The 18,725-nt window shown below is 43.7% G+C and overlaps 1 protein-coding gene across 1 annotated transcript in view; it reads left to right on the top strand.

The window, feature by feature from the left end:
• The window catches only part of TTC27 (tetratricopeptide repeat domain 27), a 411,030-nt gene that overhangs the window by 218,294 nt on the left and 174,011 nt on the right, over positions 1 to 18,725 (top strand). The window contains exon 10 of the mRNA XM_040429555.1: positions 18,533 to 18,599. Coding sequence (XP_040285489.1) covers positions 18,533 to 18,599 — 67 coding nt within the window. The remainder of the gene's footprint in view (positions 1 to 18,532; positions 18,600 to 18,725) is intronic.

Below are 18,725 nucleotides of genomic sequence, written 5' to 3'. Positions count from 1 at the left end.
ATGCCCCTTTTCAGTTTAGTTTCTCTCCTTTGTCCTTTTTCCAGCTCCAGGGCATTCTTTCTATGGACTGGTGCCCAGAACTGAACTGTATTTTCCAGATAAAGCCATACCAAAGCTTTGTAAAATGGTGATATTTTATCCCTGTCCCACGAGTCCATGCCTCGTTTAAGCATGACAATATCCTGGTGGCCTTAGAAGCAGCTGATTGACATTGTATGCTGTTATTTAATCCATGATCTACAAGTCCACCCAACTCTTTCTCTACAAGTGACTCTCCCAGTGTTACTTCCACTAGAAAATATGATGCACGGAGATTATTACTGCCCAGATGCATAACTTTACATTTATACACATTGAACCTTATTTGCCAAGTTGATGCCCAAACACTCAGAGTGTACAAGTCAGCTTTAGTTTTTGGACATCTTCCTTAGAATGCACAGTACTAAATAGCTTGGTGTCATCTACAAAAATAGAAACTGTGCTATTAATCCTATAATCTATATAATTATATAATTCAGCACTGAATGTTGGCATATACCATTTATAACCGGGGAACATTCAGAATAGGAATCATTGACCATAAGTCTCTGGACACAATGCTGTAACTAGTTTTCAATACAATTACAAACTTACTGGTCTGTAATTACTTGTGGAAGACCTAAAGCCCTTTTTGAATATGGGCACCACATTTTCCGTGCTGTGGAATATGTAAAGCACTGCAGAATATGTTGATGCTATATAAATAAATATTATTATTGTTATTATTTGCCTTGCGCCAGTGACTTGACACTGTACCAATCCCTAGAGAATTATGAACAGGGCACAGAAATAACTGAACTGAGTTCTTTTAGAACTTTTGGGTGTAATCCATCTCTACCTGGAGCCTTATTTACCGTTACCTTTTTTTAACTAAGCTTAGACTATATCTAAAGTTAGGTCATTTTCTATATTACTGGAAGTACAACAGCCCTGGCACCACCAATATCAGCTCTTTTATCTTCTTTTGTATATACAGACCTAAAAAATAAAAACATTTAGTAACTCTCTTTTCCTTCTCTTCAGTGACCATTCCCCTTTTACCTTTTTTTTTAGGGAACCTACCTGCTCCGACCTTGGTTTTATAGCATTTATATATTTAAAGAATTTTTGGGGATTTCTTTTGCTCTTTTTCGTCACCTGCAGTTCATTTTGTATTTTTTGCAAATGTTATCTCTTTTTTACAGATTCTATTAAGCCTCTCGTAAATTCCAAAGGATACAGCTCATCCCTCAGATTTGTGTTTTTAAATGCCTTTTTTGCAGTAGCTATAAGCCATGTGGGGTTTAATTTTAGCCGTTTATACTCTTTAACTACAGGAATACATTTTGCAGCGTAATTACCTAAGGTGGATTTAAAGCTCTCTCATTTATCCTCTGTACTGTTATGTGACAATAGATACTCCCAGTCTATGCCCTGAAATGGTGTCTTCAACCCAGGGAAATTGGCATTTGAAAAATTCTGTGTTTTTGCTCTCCCAGTCAGAGTTTGCTTTTCAAAGTTCAGGGGGAATATTGTGATCACTATTTACCTAGTGTTTCACTAAGGGCTCATGCACACAACCGTATGCCCTCCGAGACATACGGTCTGTGAGCGAGCCATATGTCCCGGAGCGGCATACATCGTGCGCACGGGAGCGCACAGCATCATAGGTTACTATGATACTGTGTGCATCAGGCCGCCCACAGGACTTTTGTCCTGCACTCACATGATCATATGAGTGCAGGACAATAGCCCCGCGGGCGGCCTGATGTGCACAGTATCATAGTAACCTATGATGCTGTGAGCTTCCGTGCGCACAATGTATGCCACTCTGGGAAATATGGCCCACTCAAGGACCATATGTCTCGGAGGGCATACGGTCATGTGCATGATTCCTAATAGTAACATTTCCAACTTCTATATCCTCTGTGATGTTAGGGGGTCTGTAGTTTACACCAAGTATTATTTTTTCAGAGTTAATTTCCCCTTTGTAATGCCATCCATAAGGTTTCAACATCCTCACCCAAAATTGCCTTTATATCACTCCTCACAGACAGGCACACCTGCTTTTCTGTTGGCCCTGTCTTTCCTAAAGAGTGTAAAACCCTGAATATCAACAGCCCAGTTATGTGACTGACATTCATTTTTTTTACTTGCAGTACTGTATACATTTTTATGGGTCTAATAAACACTCACCTAAAGAATTATTAGGAACACCTGTTCTATTTCTCATTAATGCAATTATCTAGTCAACCAATCACATGGCAGTTGCTTCAATGCATTTAGAGGTGTGGTCCTGGTCAAGACAATCTCCTGAACTCCAAACTGAATGGGAAAGAAAGGTGATTTAAGCAATTTTGAGCGTGGCATGGTTGTTGGTGCCAAACGGGCCGGTCTGAGTATTTCACAATCTGCTCAGTTACTGGGATTTTCACGCACAACCATTTCTAGGGTTTACAAAGAATGGTGTGAAAAGGGAAAAACATCCAGTATGCGGCAGTCCTGTGGGCAAAAATGCCTTGTGGATGCTAGAGGTCAGAGGAGAATGGGCCGACTGATTCAAGCTGATAGAAGAGCAACGTTGACTGAAATAACCACTCGTTACAACCGAGGTATGCAGCAAAGCATTTGTGAAGCCACAACTCGCACAACCTTGAGGCGGATGGGCTACAACAGCAGAAGACCCCACCGGGTACCACTCATCTCCACTACAAATAGGAAAAAGAGGCTACAATTTGCACGAGCTCACCAAAATTGGACTGTTGAAGACTGGAAAAATGTTGCCTGGTCTGATGAGTCTCAATTTCTGTTGAGACATTCAAATGGTAGAGTCCGAATTTGGCGTAAACAGAATGAGAACATGTATCCATCCTCTGATGGCTACTTCCAGCAGGATAATGCACCATGTCACAAAGCTTGAATCATTTCAAATTGGTTTCTTGAACATGACAATGAGTTCACTGTACTAAAATGGCCCCCACAGTCACCAGATCTCAACCCAACGGAGCGGCGCCCAGGGATAAAAGTAAGTGCAGTGAGATCCCCGGGCGCCGCTCTACATGTCTGTATAGTTAGTTCATAGTGTAATAATCGGTGAAAGGTCCTCTTTAGGCAAAAGGGGGTCCAACACCGTATTAGTATGGTGTTCCTAATAATTCTTTAGGTGAGTGTATAGTGGTCTAATATGTGGAATGTTTTGGCATCCAAGTTCTCCAATTTGTTAGACTTAAAAATTTTGCTAATCCATAGCATCCATGTTAATTTTTATTTACCTTTTCCCAGAACCAATGTACTTTTTTTATACATTAACTTTTTTGTTTTAATATGTCATTCTATGAGAGAGAAAACCGAGTCAGTGCCTCTAGTATAATAGCCTAAAGGGTTTCTACAATATAGGTAAATGAATTTCAGGACGCTCACCTTATATCATTAAGGAGAAATCACAACTGCTTATTGTGCAAGTGGTTTACGGACCTCCACCACATACTAGTCTCCTGTGCTGTTGCATCAGTCTTCCCCGACTAGCAGTGGACACAGAATTCACAGTGATGCTTGTAGAGAAGAAAAAGAGAACTTCCAAGGAACGGTGCAGTCACAGAGCATAGGGGACCGCCAGGAAAATAAAGTCAATCATATACTTTATTTATGGAACTATAATGACGCGTTTCGGATGCTTAAATGCCTCCTTCGTCAGACAATTGCCTCTGAAACACATTGTTATACAGGGTGGGCCATTTATATGGATACACCTTAATAAAATGGGAATGGTTGGTGATATTAACTTCCTGTTTGTGGCACATTAGTATATGTGAGAGGGGAAACTTTTCAAGATGGGTGGTGACCATGGCGGCCATTTTGAAGTCAGACATTTTGAATCCAACTTTTGTTTTTTCAATAGGAAGAGGGTCATTTGACACATCAAACTTATTGGGAATTTCACAAGAAAAACAATGGTGTGCTTGGTTTTAACGTAACTTTATTCTTTCATGAGTTATTTACAAGTTTCTGACCACTTACAAAATGTGTTCAATGTGCTGCCCATTGTGTTGGATTGTCAATGCAACCCTCTTCTCCCACTCTTCACACACTGATAGCAACACCGCAGGAGAAATGCTAGCACAGGCTTCCAGTATCCGTAGTTTCAGGTGCTGCACATCTCGTATCATCTGAAGGCAATCGTCTATGCTGTGAAGATACGAGATGTGCAGCACCTGAAACTATGGATACTGGAAGCCTGTGCTAGCATTTCTCCTGCGGTGTTGCTATCAGTGTGTGAAGAGTGGGAGAAGAGGGTTGCATTGACAATCCAACACAATGGGCAGCACATTGAACACATTTTATAAGTGGTCAGAAACTTGTAAATAACTAATGAAAGAATAAAGTTACGTTAAAACCAAGCACACCATTGTTTTTCTTGTGAAATTCCCAATAAGTTTGATGTGTCACATGACCCTCTTCCTATTGAAAAAACAAAAGTTGGATTCAAAATGTCCGACTTCAAAATGGCCGCCATGGTCACCACCCATCTTGAAAAGTTTCCCCCCTCACATATACTAATGTGCCACAAACAGGAAGTTAATATCACCAACCATTTTAATTTTATTAAGGTGTATCCATATAAATGGCCCACCCTGTAGTTTCATAAATAAAGCATATGATCGACTTCATCTTCCTGGCTGTCCTCTATGCCCTGTGACAGCGCCGTTCCTCAGAGGTCCTCTTTTAATTCTTCACAAACATCATTATATCATTCTATGGGAGATTGTAAGGAAAGTCATATGACGTCTTACGAATTGGCCTTGTACTGTCTACTATGAGAAAATTGGAAAATTAACATCTGTAATTGTAATACAAGCATTACAAGAGAACAGTAAGTACCTAATCTTTTGAAATATTTATGGAATTTAAGTCTTATCCACGTGACACCGTGACATCATTCTTTAGTTAAAGTTACATTGACTGTATAACAGCACCAAGAGTGCTAACCGTGCTTTAGACAAAAAATAAATAAACAGGAGCCATTGGCTCCTAAACTGAAAAATTTAGGAGCCAAATTAAATTTTTGGTCTCCAAATTGAAAATATATATAATTATAATTTAACCACTTCACATCTGGGCCATTTCCCCCTTCCTGACAGAGCCTAATCTTGAAAATCTGACATGTCACTTTATGTGGTAATAACGCTTTTACTTATCCAAGCCATTCTGAGATTGTTTTCTCGTGACACATTGTACTTCATGACAGTGGTAAATTTGAGTCTATATATTTCACCTTTATTTATAAAATAATCCAAAATTTACAAAATAAATTGAAAAATTAAATTTAGCAAAATTGCAATTTCTCTGCTTTTAAAATAGAAAGTGATACCTCATAAAATATTTATTACTTAACATTCCCCATATGTCTACTTTATGTTGGCATAATTTTGGAAATGTCATTTATTTATTTTTTAGGACGTTAGAAGGCTTAGAATTTTAGAAGCAATTCCGAAGTCATGTTGTGGGGCTTACATAGTGGTAACCCCCCACAAATTACCCCATTGTATAAACTACACCCCTCAAGATACTCAAAACTGATTTTACTAACTTTGTTAACCCTTTAGGTGTTCCACAAGAATGAAAGGAAAATCGAGATGACATTTCACTGTTTTGGCAGATTTTCCATTTTTTTCTTTGACACATCGAGGGTTAACAGCCAAACCTAACTCAATATTTATGGCCCTGATTCTGTGGTTTACAGAAACACCCCATATGTGGTCGTAAACTGATGAAAGCGCACACGGCAGGGCGCAGAAGAAAAGGAACCCCGTATGTTTTTTGGAAGGCAGATTTTGCTGAACTGGTTTTTAGATGGCACGTCCCATTTAAAGCCCCCCTGATGTACCCTTACAGTAGAAACTCTCAAAAAGTGACCCCATTTTGGAAACTAGGGCATAAGGTGCCAGTTTTATTGGTACTATTTGGGGAACATATGATTTTTAATTGCTCTATATTAAATTTTTTGTGTTTTGGCAATGTTTTTAACTTTTATTTTTACAACATTCATCTGACAGGGTAGATCATGTGCTGTTTTTATAGTTGTTACGGACGCAATGATATCAAATATGTCTACTTGCTTTGTTTCAGTTTTACATAATAAAGCATTTTTTTATTTTTTAATATGTTTGTGTGTCTCCATTTTCTCCATATTTTTTTTATTTTTCTGCCGATCGTCTTGTGCAGGGCTCGTTTTTTTGCAGAAAGAGTTGACGTTTTTATTGGTACCATTTTTGGGTACATATGATTTAATCATTCATTATTACATTTTATGGTGCAAGGTGACCAAAAAATTGGTTGTTTTAACGCAGTTTAAATTTATTTATTTTAGCAGATCGTTACATACGTGGCAATACCGGCGGGGCAAGGAATCATTGGCTCCCATGCCCCTCCGCAATATTCAGCTACAGCACGGCAGCCCTGTCGCAAATGGCAACATGGCTAAAAAGTCTTGTCGTTATCAGCAAATTTCCAGGCGGTTTGGCGACCATTGTGATCGCCTTCTGGAGCGCTGGCTAATGATATACCATTCTTTTAATTGTTAAATTTTTTTTAAAAATAGATGAATTTAGAAAGAGTATTACAAAATTGTCCTATCATAGAAATTCACTAACGTTACACATACTAATTTCAAATTCAACATCCCATTTACAGGGGTGTGGAAATAAAAGATAAAAAACTACTTGTTGAAGGACTAAATCGGGGGTTCGATCTAATTGTCCTTCATGACAATCTACTTGTCCTGATACAAAAAATTATTTAAAATCAAAACCATATTTCAATGCACCGCCACGCTTCCTTATGCGGAGAGGTGGCTGGCTTGCGTCCAGTCTTTATGGTGTGAAATGACTCTAAGTTTAGTCCTCGTTCACACCAGATGATTCTGTCCAGAATGCACTACATCGCGGCCGGCTCACTATGTTGTGGGGCAGGAGGGGGCGTGACGATCCATTGAAGTGAATGGCACCGTAGCCAAAGCCGCAGGCGATCAGATGCACGGGATTGCAAGGCACAATTATGCCTGAGGTCCGGTCAAAATTCTGCTTACAGCATTTTGTTTGGACTGGACTGCAAGCATAATGTGCCTTGCGATCCTGTGCAGCCGATCGCATTGCAGCCGCTGGGCATGGTTATGGTGCCAATCACTTCAACAGACCATTACGCCCTCTCCTGCCCCACAGTATAGTTAGCCGGCTGCAATGCGGTGCAGTGCATTCTGGACAGAATCAGGCCGGAACGCACTGCCTGGTGTGAACGAGGCCTTAATGTGATCACAGCTCCCTGTCAGAGGTCGGGTGCCGGGAATGTTTCTACAATGTTTGCATTGGTGGGCAGTGCGCCCTCTCCCCCCTCCCCGGTATTAAAATCATCGGTGGGCAGTGCGCCCCCCCCCCGGTATTAAAATCATTGGTGGGCAGTGCGCCCTCCCCCCTCCATCATTGGTGGCAGCGGCAGTTCCGATCGGAGTCCCAGCAGTGTAATGCTGAGGCTCCGATCGGTTACCATGGCAGCCAGGACGCTACTGAAGTCCTGTCTGCCATGGTCCGTTACTCAGCAGGATTATACTTACATGCGCTATGGCCGCCTGCCGCGCCTTCTTCTTGTAACTCACAGGTCTGTGCGGCGCATTACTTATGCTTATAGCAATGCGCCGCACAGACATGTAAGTTACAAGAAGAAGGCGCGCCAGTATTGTCCTGGCTGCCATGGTAACCGATCGGAGCCCCAGCATTACACTGCTGGGACTCCGATCGGAACTGCAACTGACACCAATGATGGAGGGGGGAGGGCACACTGCCCACCAATGATTTTAATACTGGTGAGGGGGCGGGTGGAGGGCGCACTGCCCACCAATGATTTTAATACCGGGGAGGGGGGGCGCACTGCCCACCAATGCAAATATTGTAGAAACATTCCCGGCACCCGATCTCTGACAGGGAGCTGCCGTCCGCACAATTAACCCCTCAGGTGCCGCGGATGGCAGTGCCCTGTCAGAAGGTGCCGCGGATGGCAGTGCCCTGTCAGAGGTGCGTCCCCAATCACACCTTGGGTTTAGAATATACTATCGAATCTGAGTTTTCTCCAATCCGATGGTATATTTTAACTTCAAGCGTTCCCATCACCATGGGAACGCCTCTCCACGCCCAGCTCGTCGCGGATTCACTACGTCCACTGCTCCGGTAAATAAAGCCATCTCAGCCCTGCTACTTGCCCGCAGCAGGGCCAAGCTACCTGCCCGGCGCCCGGAACTGCATGTCCTGGGCGTCGGGCGATAAGATTTTCACACCCCTGTTTTAGCATTATTATGCAATATTTTATTCTGCTAAAGGAATTGTGTTATGATCATGTACCTGAAAGTAGATTCTATACTCTGCAAATAATTTGATGCACTGGTTACTGAGTCTAAGGAATCTCCTGGTCTTTACACTAACCCCTGAAAAAATGTGAACTTACAGATGCAGCCAAGCTAAATTTGATGGTTAACGCGTTAAGTAAAGAATGGCAAGATAAAGATAACTAACTTTTCAATGAATTTCAATGGCTTTTGTCACGGTTTAGCTCGGCTGCATCTGTAGCTGCGGGAAGATTCTCAGGTCGCAGTCCGAAAATAGCCACGGTTTGTGGTAGCACTGATGGAGCTGTGGTGTGGTCCACTACAGAGTGATGGGTACTCACCAGGAGGTCAGTCAGAACATGGCAAACCAGAGGACGGGAACAGTCAGATATTCTTCTACTTCATGTGTTGACCTGTCCTGCTCCATACCAATGGTAGCTGGCAAACCACTGATTAGAGCAGCTCTAAAATTACATCCATCTTGTATTAGAAAAGCTCTGCATATTTTATTGCAGTGTCAGCTGCAGCATTCCTTGGGTGCCCGTGTTGCTTCTATGACCTCATTGTTAATATTTAGTAGATGAGTATTTCTGGCAGTTTACGCATCTATGTCTGTCAGTATATAACTGTGCACACATAAATGCAGCTGTTTGCGTGTAGAGATTTTAGAAAGTAACAAACACTGTTGTCTGACCTCCGTGTCAATCACATCTCACACAAATGAGAGAACAAGTTCTTATCATGCGATATAGTTGCTTTTTTTCAGTCTTATGTAGGCTCAATTAATTCCATATCTACACTGTAAAAAACGCTCAATGTATGCACCAGATTTGTTGCACCAATACATTGACCTGTATCCCATACAGTTGTGTTAGGGAGTCCATGGTACACGCTTTTTGTTTTGAAAAGCGTTGCTATTTCCAGGTAAAAAGCATGTGGCAAGTCCCACTCTTGGCATATTGCATTTCCATTAAAGGCTATGAAAAGATTTAAGGTATACATTTTGAGATTTCCTGGAGTAGACAGAATATGCAGCTGGTGGGAACTTAGTCCTATTCTTTGGAAATAAAGTAATATTTAAAGAGCATCACAAGATTGTGCTGTCAATGGCTTCAGAGGGGTTAGGCTAGAAAAGAGATGGATGTGCATGAAGGTTTTCATGCCATTTCTTTTGCTGCACAATTTTGGAATTTTTGAACATGTGGGTTACTTTACCCTGAAGGGTAAAAGGAGTTGTTTCATGGAGACAAGGCATGACCATTGTGTAATGTCTGATATTGGTTGTATATGCACCCTGTGATTTGTAAAGTGCTGCAGAATACAGTATATTGGTACAGGATAAGTAAAATATATAAATATATATATATATATTATCCCGCCATATTAAAGCAATCAAATCAAAATCATGTAGGGGGTCATGGCCAGGTCTGCGGCAATTGGTGTCTGTATTTGTGCAGTTACTTGTGGATGTTTGTCACTGAAATCAGGACACAGCTATGTATTATAACATAGTTGTCACCTTGTAAACACCTGGAATAACAAAGTTGTCACCTAGATAAACGTTTTAATCTGCCTTTTTCCCTCTGTAGCTCGTTGTTTACAGATGATCTGGGTGGTGGTTCTGCTGCCTGATATCATATAATGGCCGTGTATAACCATGGGTGATGTCCCTGGTATTCAGTACTTAATGCGGAGTGATCTTCACTGCTCTGATTGTGTTTGCACTGATTGGACAACGTTAGAGGATCACCCACAACTTAGTCACCTTTGTATATCGTGTGCCAGAACTATCGGTCGCAGTTGTTCAAGAATGGAAGGAGGGAGGGAGTGAAGGGAAAAAGTCATCAGATTAAGCAAATATGACAGGTTTCATTTAAAGGGAATCTGTTGGCAATAAAACACCCCCCAAACTAGAATAAGAGGTGTATAGTGTAAGTGATGCAGAGTCCGGTTAGGTAATTTTTATTTTCATACTCACTTGCATTCCAACACTGTGCTCCCACAAACCAGCAGTAAAATGCATTGAGAGGACTCCTCTTTGAGTCCTCTCCATTATGTGCATGAGCTCAGGGGTCCTCTCAATGCATTTTACTGCTGGTCTGTGGGAGCACAGCGTCAGAATGTAAGTGATTATGAAGACACAAATTACATGACTGAGGTTTGGTGTTTTTTTCAGAGCTGACAGATTCCCTTTAAAAGAGATGAAAACCTAATAAAGCAACCTACATGCATAGTTTTTATAAGCACCAGTACAAACAATGGAGACTGTCGAGAGACAGTGTCACAGTAGTAACTAACATCCGGTGACCATATACCGGTAATCAAAAACACAAAAGTGCCTATGGCAATGACTAAATGAAAAGAACCAAAAATATGCCAGACCGCACTAGAATTAATCAATTGCAATAAAAAGGAGTTAAAAACAGTGCAGTGCATCACTGGATGAGATCACATTGGGCAGACACAATCAGCATATAACAAATAATACCGATGATCGAAAATGCCTAGTGCAGCAACATTGATGGCAAGTAAGAGTGATCAATTACCCATAAAGTGTCTCTATCCAAGATGGCGCCAGCCCCAACGTGCGTTTTGGTGATCCTTCATCCGAGGGTGGATTGCCCAATGTGATCTCATCCAGTGATGCCGCCAAGTTCTTTCCTGCACTGTTTTGAACTCCTTTTTATTGTGATTTAATAAAGTCATTGATTAATTCTAGTGCGGTCTGGCATATTTTTGATAGGTTCTCTTCCCTTTACCGTAAAGAGAGACTGTTATACTCAGTGTCCCTTTCCACTTTGAGAGATGGAAAAATGTAAAACATAAATTTCTGATTTCATATGTTATAATTCTTCATGTGTGTTACTCACTGTACTGTAGAAGGGGTCGTCGAGTGTTCTGACCACTTCCAATGTTATTTTATTGTCATTTTATGTAACCTGCAAAATAAAATTGGCTGGCTCACAGTAATTTATTTGCGACTTTTATTAAATCCCCCCTATACATACAAAAGTCTATAAGTTCTAAAAATCTCTACACAAGGAATACTGTACAATTCATATATTATTAAAACCTTATATATAAAATGTAATACATTAAATGATCCAGGTCCTTAAATGCAGAGCTCTCGCATTTAGGGCCGCCATTAGGGGGGTACAGCCGATACCCCAGTAAGGGACCCGGACCCGAGGGGGGGGGGAGTGTTGGGCCTGGCCAGTCCCGAGCCTTTTTATTTTGTAAGTCAGTCAGTGAGTGATAGGCCGCGTCGCTACAAGTTACTGGTGTGTTACTGCCTGTTACTGGAGCTGAGTGTAAGGTAGTAAAGAGATGAGAGCTGATTTAAAGTTACTGCAGGATACGGATTACAGTTTATAAATGTATACTCCTGTGAGCGGCGGGGAGGGGGTTCTGTAGATGGCGGCACTGTTATAGGGAGGGGGGTCTGTGGATGACACTGTCATGGGGTGGATCTGTGGATGAGACATATAGCATAAGATGCTATATACGGTATGTGTCATCCACAGATCCCCCCCATAAGTGTCATCCACAAATCCCCCTCCATAACAGTGTCATCCACAAATCCCCCTCCATAACAGTGCCATCCACAGATCCCCCATAATAGTGTCATCCACAGATTCCCCATAACAGTGTGTCATCCACAGATCCCCCATAACAGGATGTCATCCACAGATCCCCCATAACAGGATGTCATCCACAGATCCCCCATAAGTGTCATCCACAGATCCCCCATAATAGTGTCATCCACATATCCTCCATAATAGTACCATCCACAGATACCCCATAATAGTGTCATCCACAGATCCCCCTCCATAACAGTGTCATCCACAGATCCCCCTCCATAACAGTGTCATCCACAGATCCCCCATAATAGTAACTAATCCACTGTGTCTCTGACACTAATCTAGTGTGTTTCCAACTCAGCATCTACCATTTCACTTTATGTGGACAGAGGTTATAGTCAGCACACAGAGCGCTGAAGCACAGGTGTAGCTGTGCTAAATATATGGGCTCTGGGCCATTTATAACGACGGGATTCTGTCTAGCATATCTGAAAAGGTCTATATTTGAAATATATAAGCAGAACTCTGTTCACAAGGAAATATCCCACTAACTTTATAGCCGCTTGTAGTTTTATTTAATTTTTTTAGGGTACTTTGTTCACCATGTCAGATCCGTCCTGCCGCTATTTCGCCATGCCGCCAGACCACCGCTCCGTCCCCATTGACTATAATGGGGACGGGGCGGAGCTCCAGCGCAGCACGGCAGTTTGCGGTGAGAGGCCGCCGGACTAAAAAGTTGGACATGCAGTACTTTTAGTCCGGCGTCCTTTCGCCGTGCTGCACGGGAGCTCCGCCCCCGTTCCCATTATAGTCAATGGGGACGGAGCGGCGGCAGGACGGATCCGACAGGGTGATCAGCCTGTCAGATCCGTCCTGCCGCTAGTGTGAAAGTAGCCTTACTAATAATGCGAGAGCTCCGCATTTAGGGACCTGGATCATCTAATGTATTCAATTTTATATATAAGGTTTCCATAGCATCATCACGACGGCATACAAGGAGATTGACCCCTGACCTCTGTAGGGGCAGGAACAGAGAAAGGTTAAATACCCTCCTCCCACCACCAACACCAGTGTTTCCTGTCCCTACAGAGGACAGGGCAGAGAAAGGTCTCCCTGTATGCAGGGAGATGAAGCTAAGGAAATGGAACCTGTTTATTTTTTATTTTTCCGTTACCTTTGGAAAAACGCCGGCATCCAGCATGGCGTCCCCCTGCCCTCCCGCGGTCCAAGTACTAACGCTGGGCAGGGGGTTCAGGGCCTATCTCGTCCTGGTTATTCCGGGGCCTGTTCCCTGGCGCAGACTCCCTCCTAGCCTACTCGGGCGATAGCTGGGTGCGCGCCGGCGCATGGAGCGCATGTTTATGACGTCACGGCCGGCGACCCGGAAGTGACGTCGCGGCGGCAGCGTGGAGCCCAGTTTCAAACCGAGGCATGAACGCTGGTTACCGCCCGTGTCAAAACGCTCCCAGGATCGGTCCCCACTGGTGCGGAACCCTTGCCTGCAGAGAGGACGATGTCTGCATCTGAGCGATCCCCTAGAGCTGAGCCACCGGCGCTGCTACCAACTGTGAGTCCCCTTCGGGGGTATTGTATGTGCAGGTCAGGGAGTCTGTTGATCCCCCTCTCCTGCTGTAATAGGGGGAAGGGGAAAAAAGAGAGAGAGAAAGTTATTTCCAGGGGCAGCTAGCTCGCTTCTGCTGACCCCCTCTTGCTCTCTCTCTCTCCCTCTAGTGGTCATACCCTGATGCCCTGCCTTCTCCTCTCTTTTAGGCTAAAGAAGCCCCGAAAAAAATCAAAAAAACACTCAAATGTATCTCCTGCAATTGCAGACTTCCTGACTACTACCCTAAAAAGTTGTGCAAGTCTTGTATTTCTAATATTGTACGGGATGAAGCACCCTCCTTAAAAGAGGAATTGAAAACCATGATTCAGGAAGAAATCCGTTCATCCCTGGCCCACCTGTCCACTAATCCCCCCGACTTGCCGCAACCTAAGAGGAAGCGGGCTAGGTCTCCATCCCCTTCGGACCTAGAAGTTATGGCGGATGAAAGTGCCCACTCCGTTAGGTCATGGGAAGAGGGGGAGAGAGTCTCTGATACAGACTCAGTGGATGACAGTCGTAGATATTACTTTTCTACAGAAGAAATGTCCGACCTATTAAAGGCAGTAAGGTCGACCATGGGCGTGGAGGAAGTGCAACGTACCCATTCAGTACAAGAAGAAATGTTTGGGGGCCTAAGAGTCAAGAAAACTCGTGTGTTCCCCATTAACGAGAGTATTAGGGATATGGTCCTTGATGAGTGGGCAGATCCAGAAAGACGTCTGGGAGTCCCGGCTGCGTTCAAAAATAGGTTGCTTTTTGATCCAGAGGAATCTAAAATTTTCAATGAAATTTCCAAGATCGATGTACAGGTGGCCAAAGTGAACAAGAAAACATCTCTCCCATTTGAAGATACCTCCCAACTTAAAGATTCAATGGATCGTAAAGCGGACAGTCTTCTCAGGAAATCCTGGGAGGCGTCCATGTTCAATATTAAAACCAATATTGCGGCTACCTCAGTCGCCCGATCCATGTATCTTTGGTTGGGAGAATTGGAAACTCATATTAAAGATAGAACATCTAGGGAACAAATTCTTAGTTCTCTCCCTCTTTTAAAATCCGCCACGGCCTTCCTGGCGGATGCCTCTGCTGAATCAGTCCGATTCTCTGCCAGAGACGCGGCACTTTCCAATGCAGCCAGAAGAGCCCTCTGGATGAAGTGCTGGTCGGGGGACAAGACGTCTAAATTTAAGCTTTGTTCCATACCCTTTTCTGGAGAATATGTGTTTGGCCCGGTGCTAGATAAGATTCTAGAGAAGGCCGCGGACAGAAAGAAGGGGTTTCCGGAAGATCGCCCCTCCAGACGCCGGTATCCTTTTCGCCCCTCCTCGGGTCAAGAAAAAAGCTACAGGGGGAAAGGGAAATCAGGACGTTGGAGCTATCCAAAAGGAGGAAGAGGAAGAGGCCAATCCTTCTCCCACCCAAAATCCTCCGATAAGCAATGACGTCGGGGTGGGGGGAAGACTCTCAAGATTCCTGGGGTCATGGGAATCCATCTCCCAGAACCCCTGGATTTCCAAGGTAGTCGGGGCAGGCTACCAAATAGAGTGGTCTTCAAGACCCCCAAACAAATTTTCACTGACACGGTTCCAAATGAACCTTTGGCAAGGAGTCCAGAAACTTCACTTAATGAATGTAATCTCACCGGTCCCGCCTCCAGAAAGAGGCAGGGGTTTCTATTCAACCCTATTTCTAATCAGGAAGAAAGAAGGCACTTTTCGGACTATCATAAACCTGAAACCACTAAACAGGTTCATCCGTTATCAGAAATTCAGGATGGAGACCCTAGCATCTACAATCCCTCTGCTAAGCAAAGACGTCTTCATGTGCACAATAGACCTACAAGACGCTTATTACCACATTCCCATTCACACCGACTCACAGAAGTTTCTCCGGTTTGCAATCCAGGATATATCAGGGAACGTCCATCACTACCAGTTCAGGGCCCTTCCCTTCGGGATTTCATCTGCGCCAAGAATATTTACCAAAGTAGTGGTAGAGATGGTCGCCTTTGCCCGAAGACAGGGACTTATGATAATCCCTTATTTGGACGATTTCCTTCTAGTCAGCGAAAGTCTCAGCCAAATCAGTTCGGACCTGAGGCTTTTTCTCTCCATCCTAGACGATCTGGGGTGGATCGTAAACAAAGGAAAGTCCGTCCTCACCCCCTCAAGGGAAGTTCGTTTTTTAGGGATGATCCTAGACTCCCGAAAGCAAGCGGTATTCCTACCTCGAGACAAAATATCAGTCCTCCAACAAAAGATCAGGTCCTTTCAGAAAAGAAGATCTTGCTCTATCAGAGAGGCGATGAGTCTGCTGGGCCTGCTAACATCTTGTATTCCGGCAGTTCCCTGGTGTCAAATACACTTCAGACCCCTACAGTCCTGGATCCTGAGTGTCTGGAACAAGTGCCAATCCTCTCTAGATCATCAAGTAAGTCCACCAACTCGGATTCTGCAGTCCCTAAATTGGTGGAAAGACCACGGAAACTTATCACGGGGAAATCTGTGGCAGAAGACTCCCCAGGTCCAGGTAATAACAGACGCAAGTCTGTCCGGCTGGGGTGCAAAGGTGGGGGATCGTATGTTCCAGGGCACTTGGCCAGATTCGATCAGATCCCAGTCATCGAACTTCAGGGAACTGAGAGCAGTCTGGGAGGTGTTAAAGGTAGCAGAGGAAATGTTGTGTCATCATCACATAAAAGTGCTGTCGGACAACACTACGGCCATTGCCTACCTCTCCCATCAAGGGGGAACACGGTCCGTAACCCTACAAGCACTGTCAACAAAAATCTTTGCTTGGGCAGAACAGAATGTGGCCTCTATATCGGCAGTTCATCTGAAGGGAATACTAAATCAGGAAGCGGATTTTCTCAGTCGCCACAGAATCGACCATACAGAATGGTCTCTAAGTCCAGAAATATTCGGGCTAGTAGTAAGGAAATGGGGGATGCCCGACGTGGATCTGTTTGCCACCAGGGCAAACTCAAAGGTGGAAACATTCTGTTCCCTAAACCCCAGGGACAGACCTCATGCCTTAGACGCCTTCGTCATTCGTTGGCATTGGAATCTGTGCTATGCCTTCCCTCCACTTCCTCTAATTCCGAAGGTGGTACAAAAAATTCTCCAAGACAAGGCCACGGTGATTGTGATCGCTCCCCTATGGCCAAAGAGAAGCTGGTTCTCATCCCTCCAAAAATTTTCCCTACAAGATCCATGGCTCCTTCCTGTGCGGGGGGATCTACTCCAGCAGGGTCCAGTTCTACACCCAAACCCGCAGTTTCTGAAATTGACGGCTTGGATCCTGAGTCCCAAACCCTGAAGCTTCAGGGCCTGTCAGACGAAGTTATTGCTACCTTGAAAGCCTCCAGAAAGAAGGTAACGTCAGCAATTTACCTTAAGATCTGGAAACGTTTTTGTTCCTGGAGTGGGGACGAATCGCCACATTTGCGTAAACCCAACATCCAAAGAATACTGGATTTCCTACAGCAAGGTCTGGACCTGGGACTTAGACCCTCTACCTTGAAGGTCCAAATCTCAGCCCTAGGTTGTTTCTTTGACCAAGATATAGCCGGCCATCGTTGGATCAAAAGATTCATTAAGGCAGCGACGAGGCTCCGCCCAACGATCATCGCCCGTGTCCCTTCCTGGGATCTGAACGTCGTTCTTACAGGCCTTACTTTACCACCCTTTGAACCCATGTCTGACTGTCCAATAAAATTATGGTCCTTGAAAACGGCCTTCTTAATTGCGATAACTTCGGCCCGCAGAGTAGGGGAATTACAAGCCCTATCAATCAGGGAACCCTACCTCCGTATTCTAGATGATAGAATTATTCTCCGTCTGGATCCTGGATTTCTCCCCAAAGTCGTATCCAATTTTCATCGGAGCCAGGAAGTTACCCTACCTTCTTTTTGCCAGCACCCCTCTAATGACAAAGAATCGGCGTTTCACTCTCTGGACGTTAGACGGGCAGTCCTAAACTATATCACGGTGACGGGGAAGTTTAGGAAATCTGACAATCTACTAGTCCTTTTTGGACGAAGATTTAAGGGCCAAAAAGCCTCCCGGTCCTCTATAGCTAGATGGCTCAAAGAAGCCATTAGTCTTTGTTACCAAATACAAAACCTTACATGTCCAGTCAACATTAGGGCCCATTCCACTCGGGCCATGTCTTCCTCTCAGGCGGAGAGAGCTGGGGCTTCTCTGGAGGAAATCTGTCGTGCTGCCACTTGGTCCAGCATTCATACATTTATAAAACACTATCGCCTGGATCTTTCCAGATCTTCTGATCTGTCCTTCGGGCGGAAAGTCCTCCAGGCTGTAGCCCCCCCTTAACTGATATATTTTTTATATCTCCTTGTATGCCGTCGTGATGATGCTATGGAAAAACCGGAATTAGTCTTACCGGTAATTCTGTTTCCATGAGATCATCACGACGGCACGTTATTCCCTCCCTATGATTTAAATCGTTTTTGACCTAGTAGGTCTCTAGAAGGTATGAAGTAATACCTTTTTTTCACTATTTTCAACCACCGGGTTGCTCTGTGTGATTTTGGAAACACTGGTGTTGGTAGTGGGAGGAGGGTATTTAACCTTTCTCTGTTCCTGCCCCTACAGAGGTCAGGGGTCAATCTCCTTGTATGCCGTTGTGATGATCTCATGGAAACAGAATTACCGGTAAGACTAATTCCGGTTTTTTAATAATATATGAATTGTACAGTATTCCTTGTGTAGAAATGTTTAGAACTTATAGACTTTTTATGTATAGGGGGGATTTATTAAAAGTCACAAATAAATTACTGTGAGCCAGCCAATTTTATTTTGCAAATGTTTTGTTATATTTCAGCTGAGGGGTGATCAGCGGGCCGGGCTCCAGTACAGCTGGCGGGCATCCTCAAGTCCGGTGTTTTAGTATTTTATGTAACCTATCTAATAGTGATCATTTGAATTCTCTTCACAGCATTGATTTACAGAAGAATAACCCAGTGCACAAGCTGACAGAAGAAGAGCTGCTAGCCTTCACATCAGTAAGTGCTTGTCTTACTTTACATTTCTTTTGTGGATAAAAAGATGTAATATATATGGAAATCAGAAACAATATTCTAATTCTGGTTCTAATTTTTTATGATTTATACATTCAGCAATGTAATAAT

The sequence above is a fragment of the Bufo bufo genome, chromosome 4, assembly GCF_905171765.1.
Source record: "Bufo bufo chromosome 4, aBufBuf1.1, whole genome shotgun sequence".
Taxonomy (NCBI): Eukaryota; Metazoa; Chordata; class Amphibia; order Anura; family Bufonidae; genus Bufo; species Bufo bufo.
Note: the sequence above shows the minus strand (reverse complement) of the source record. Positions and strands in the feature narration are given on the sequence as shown.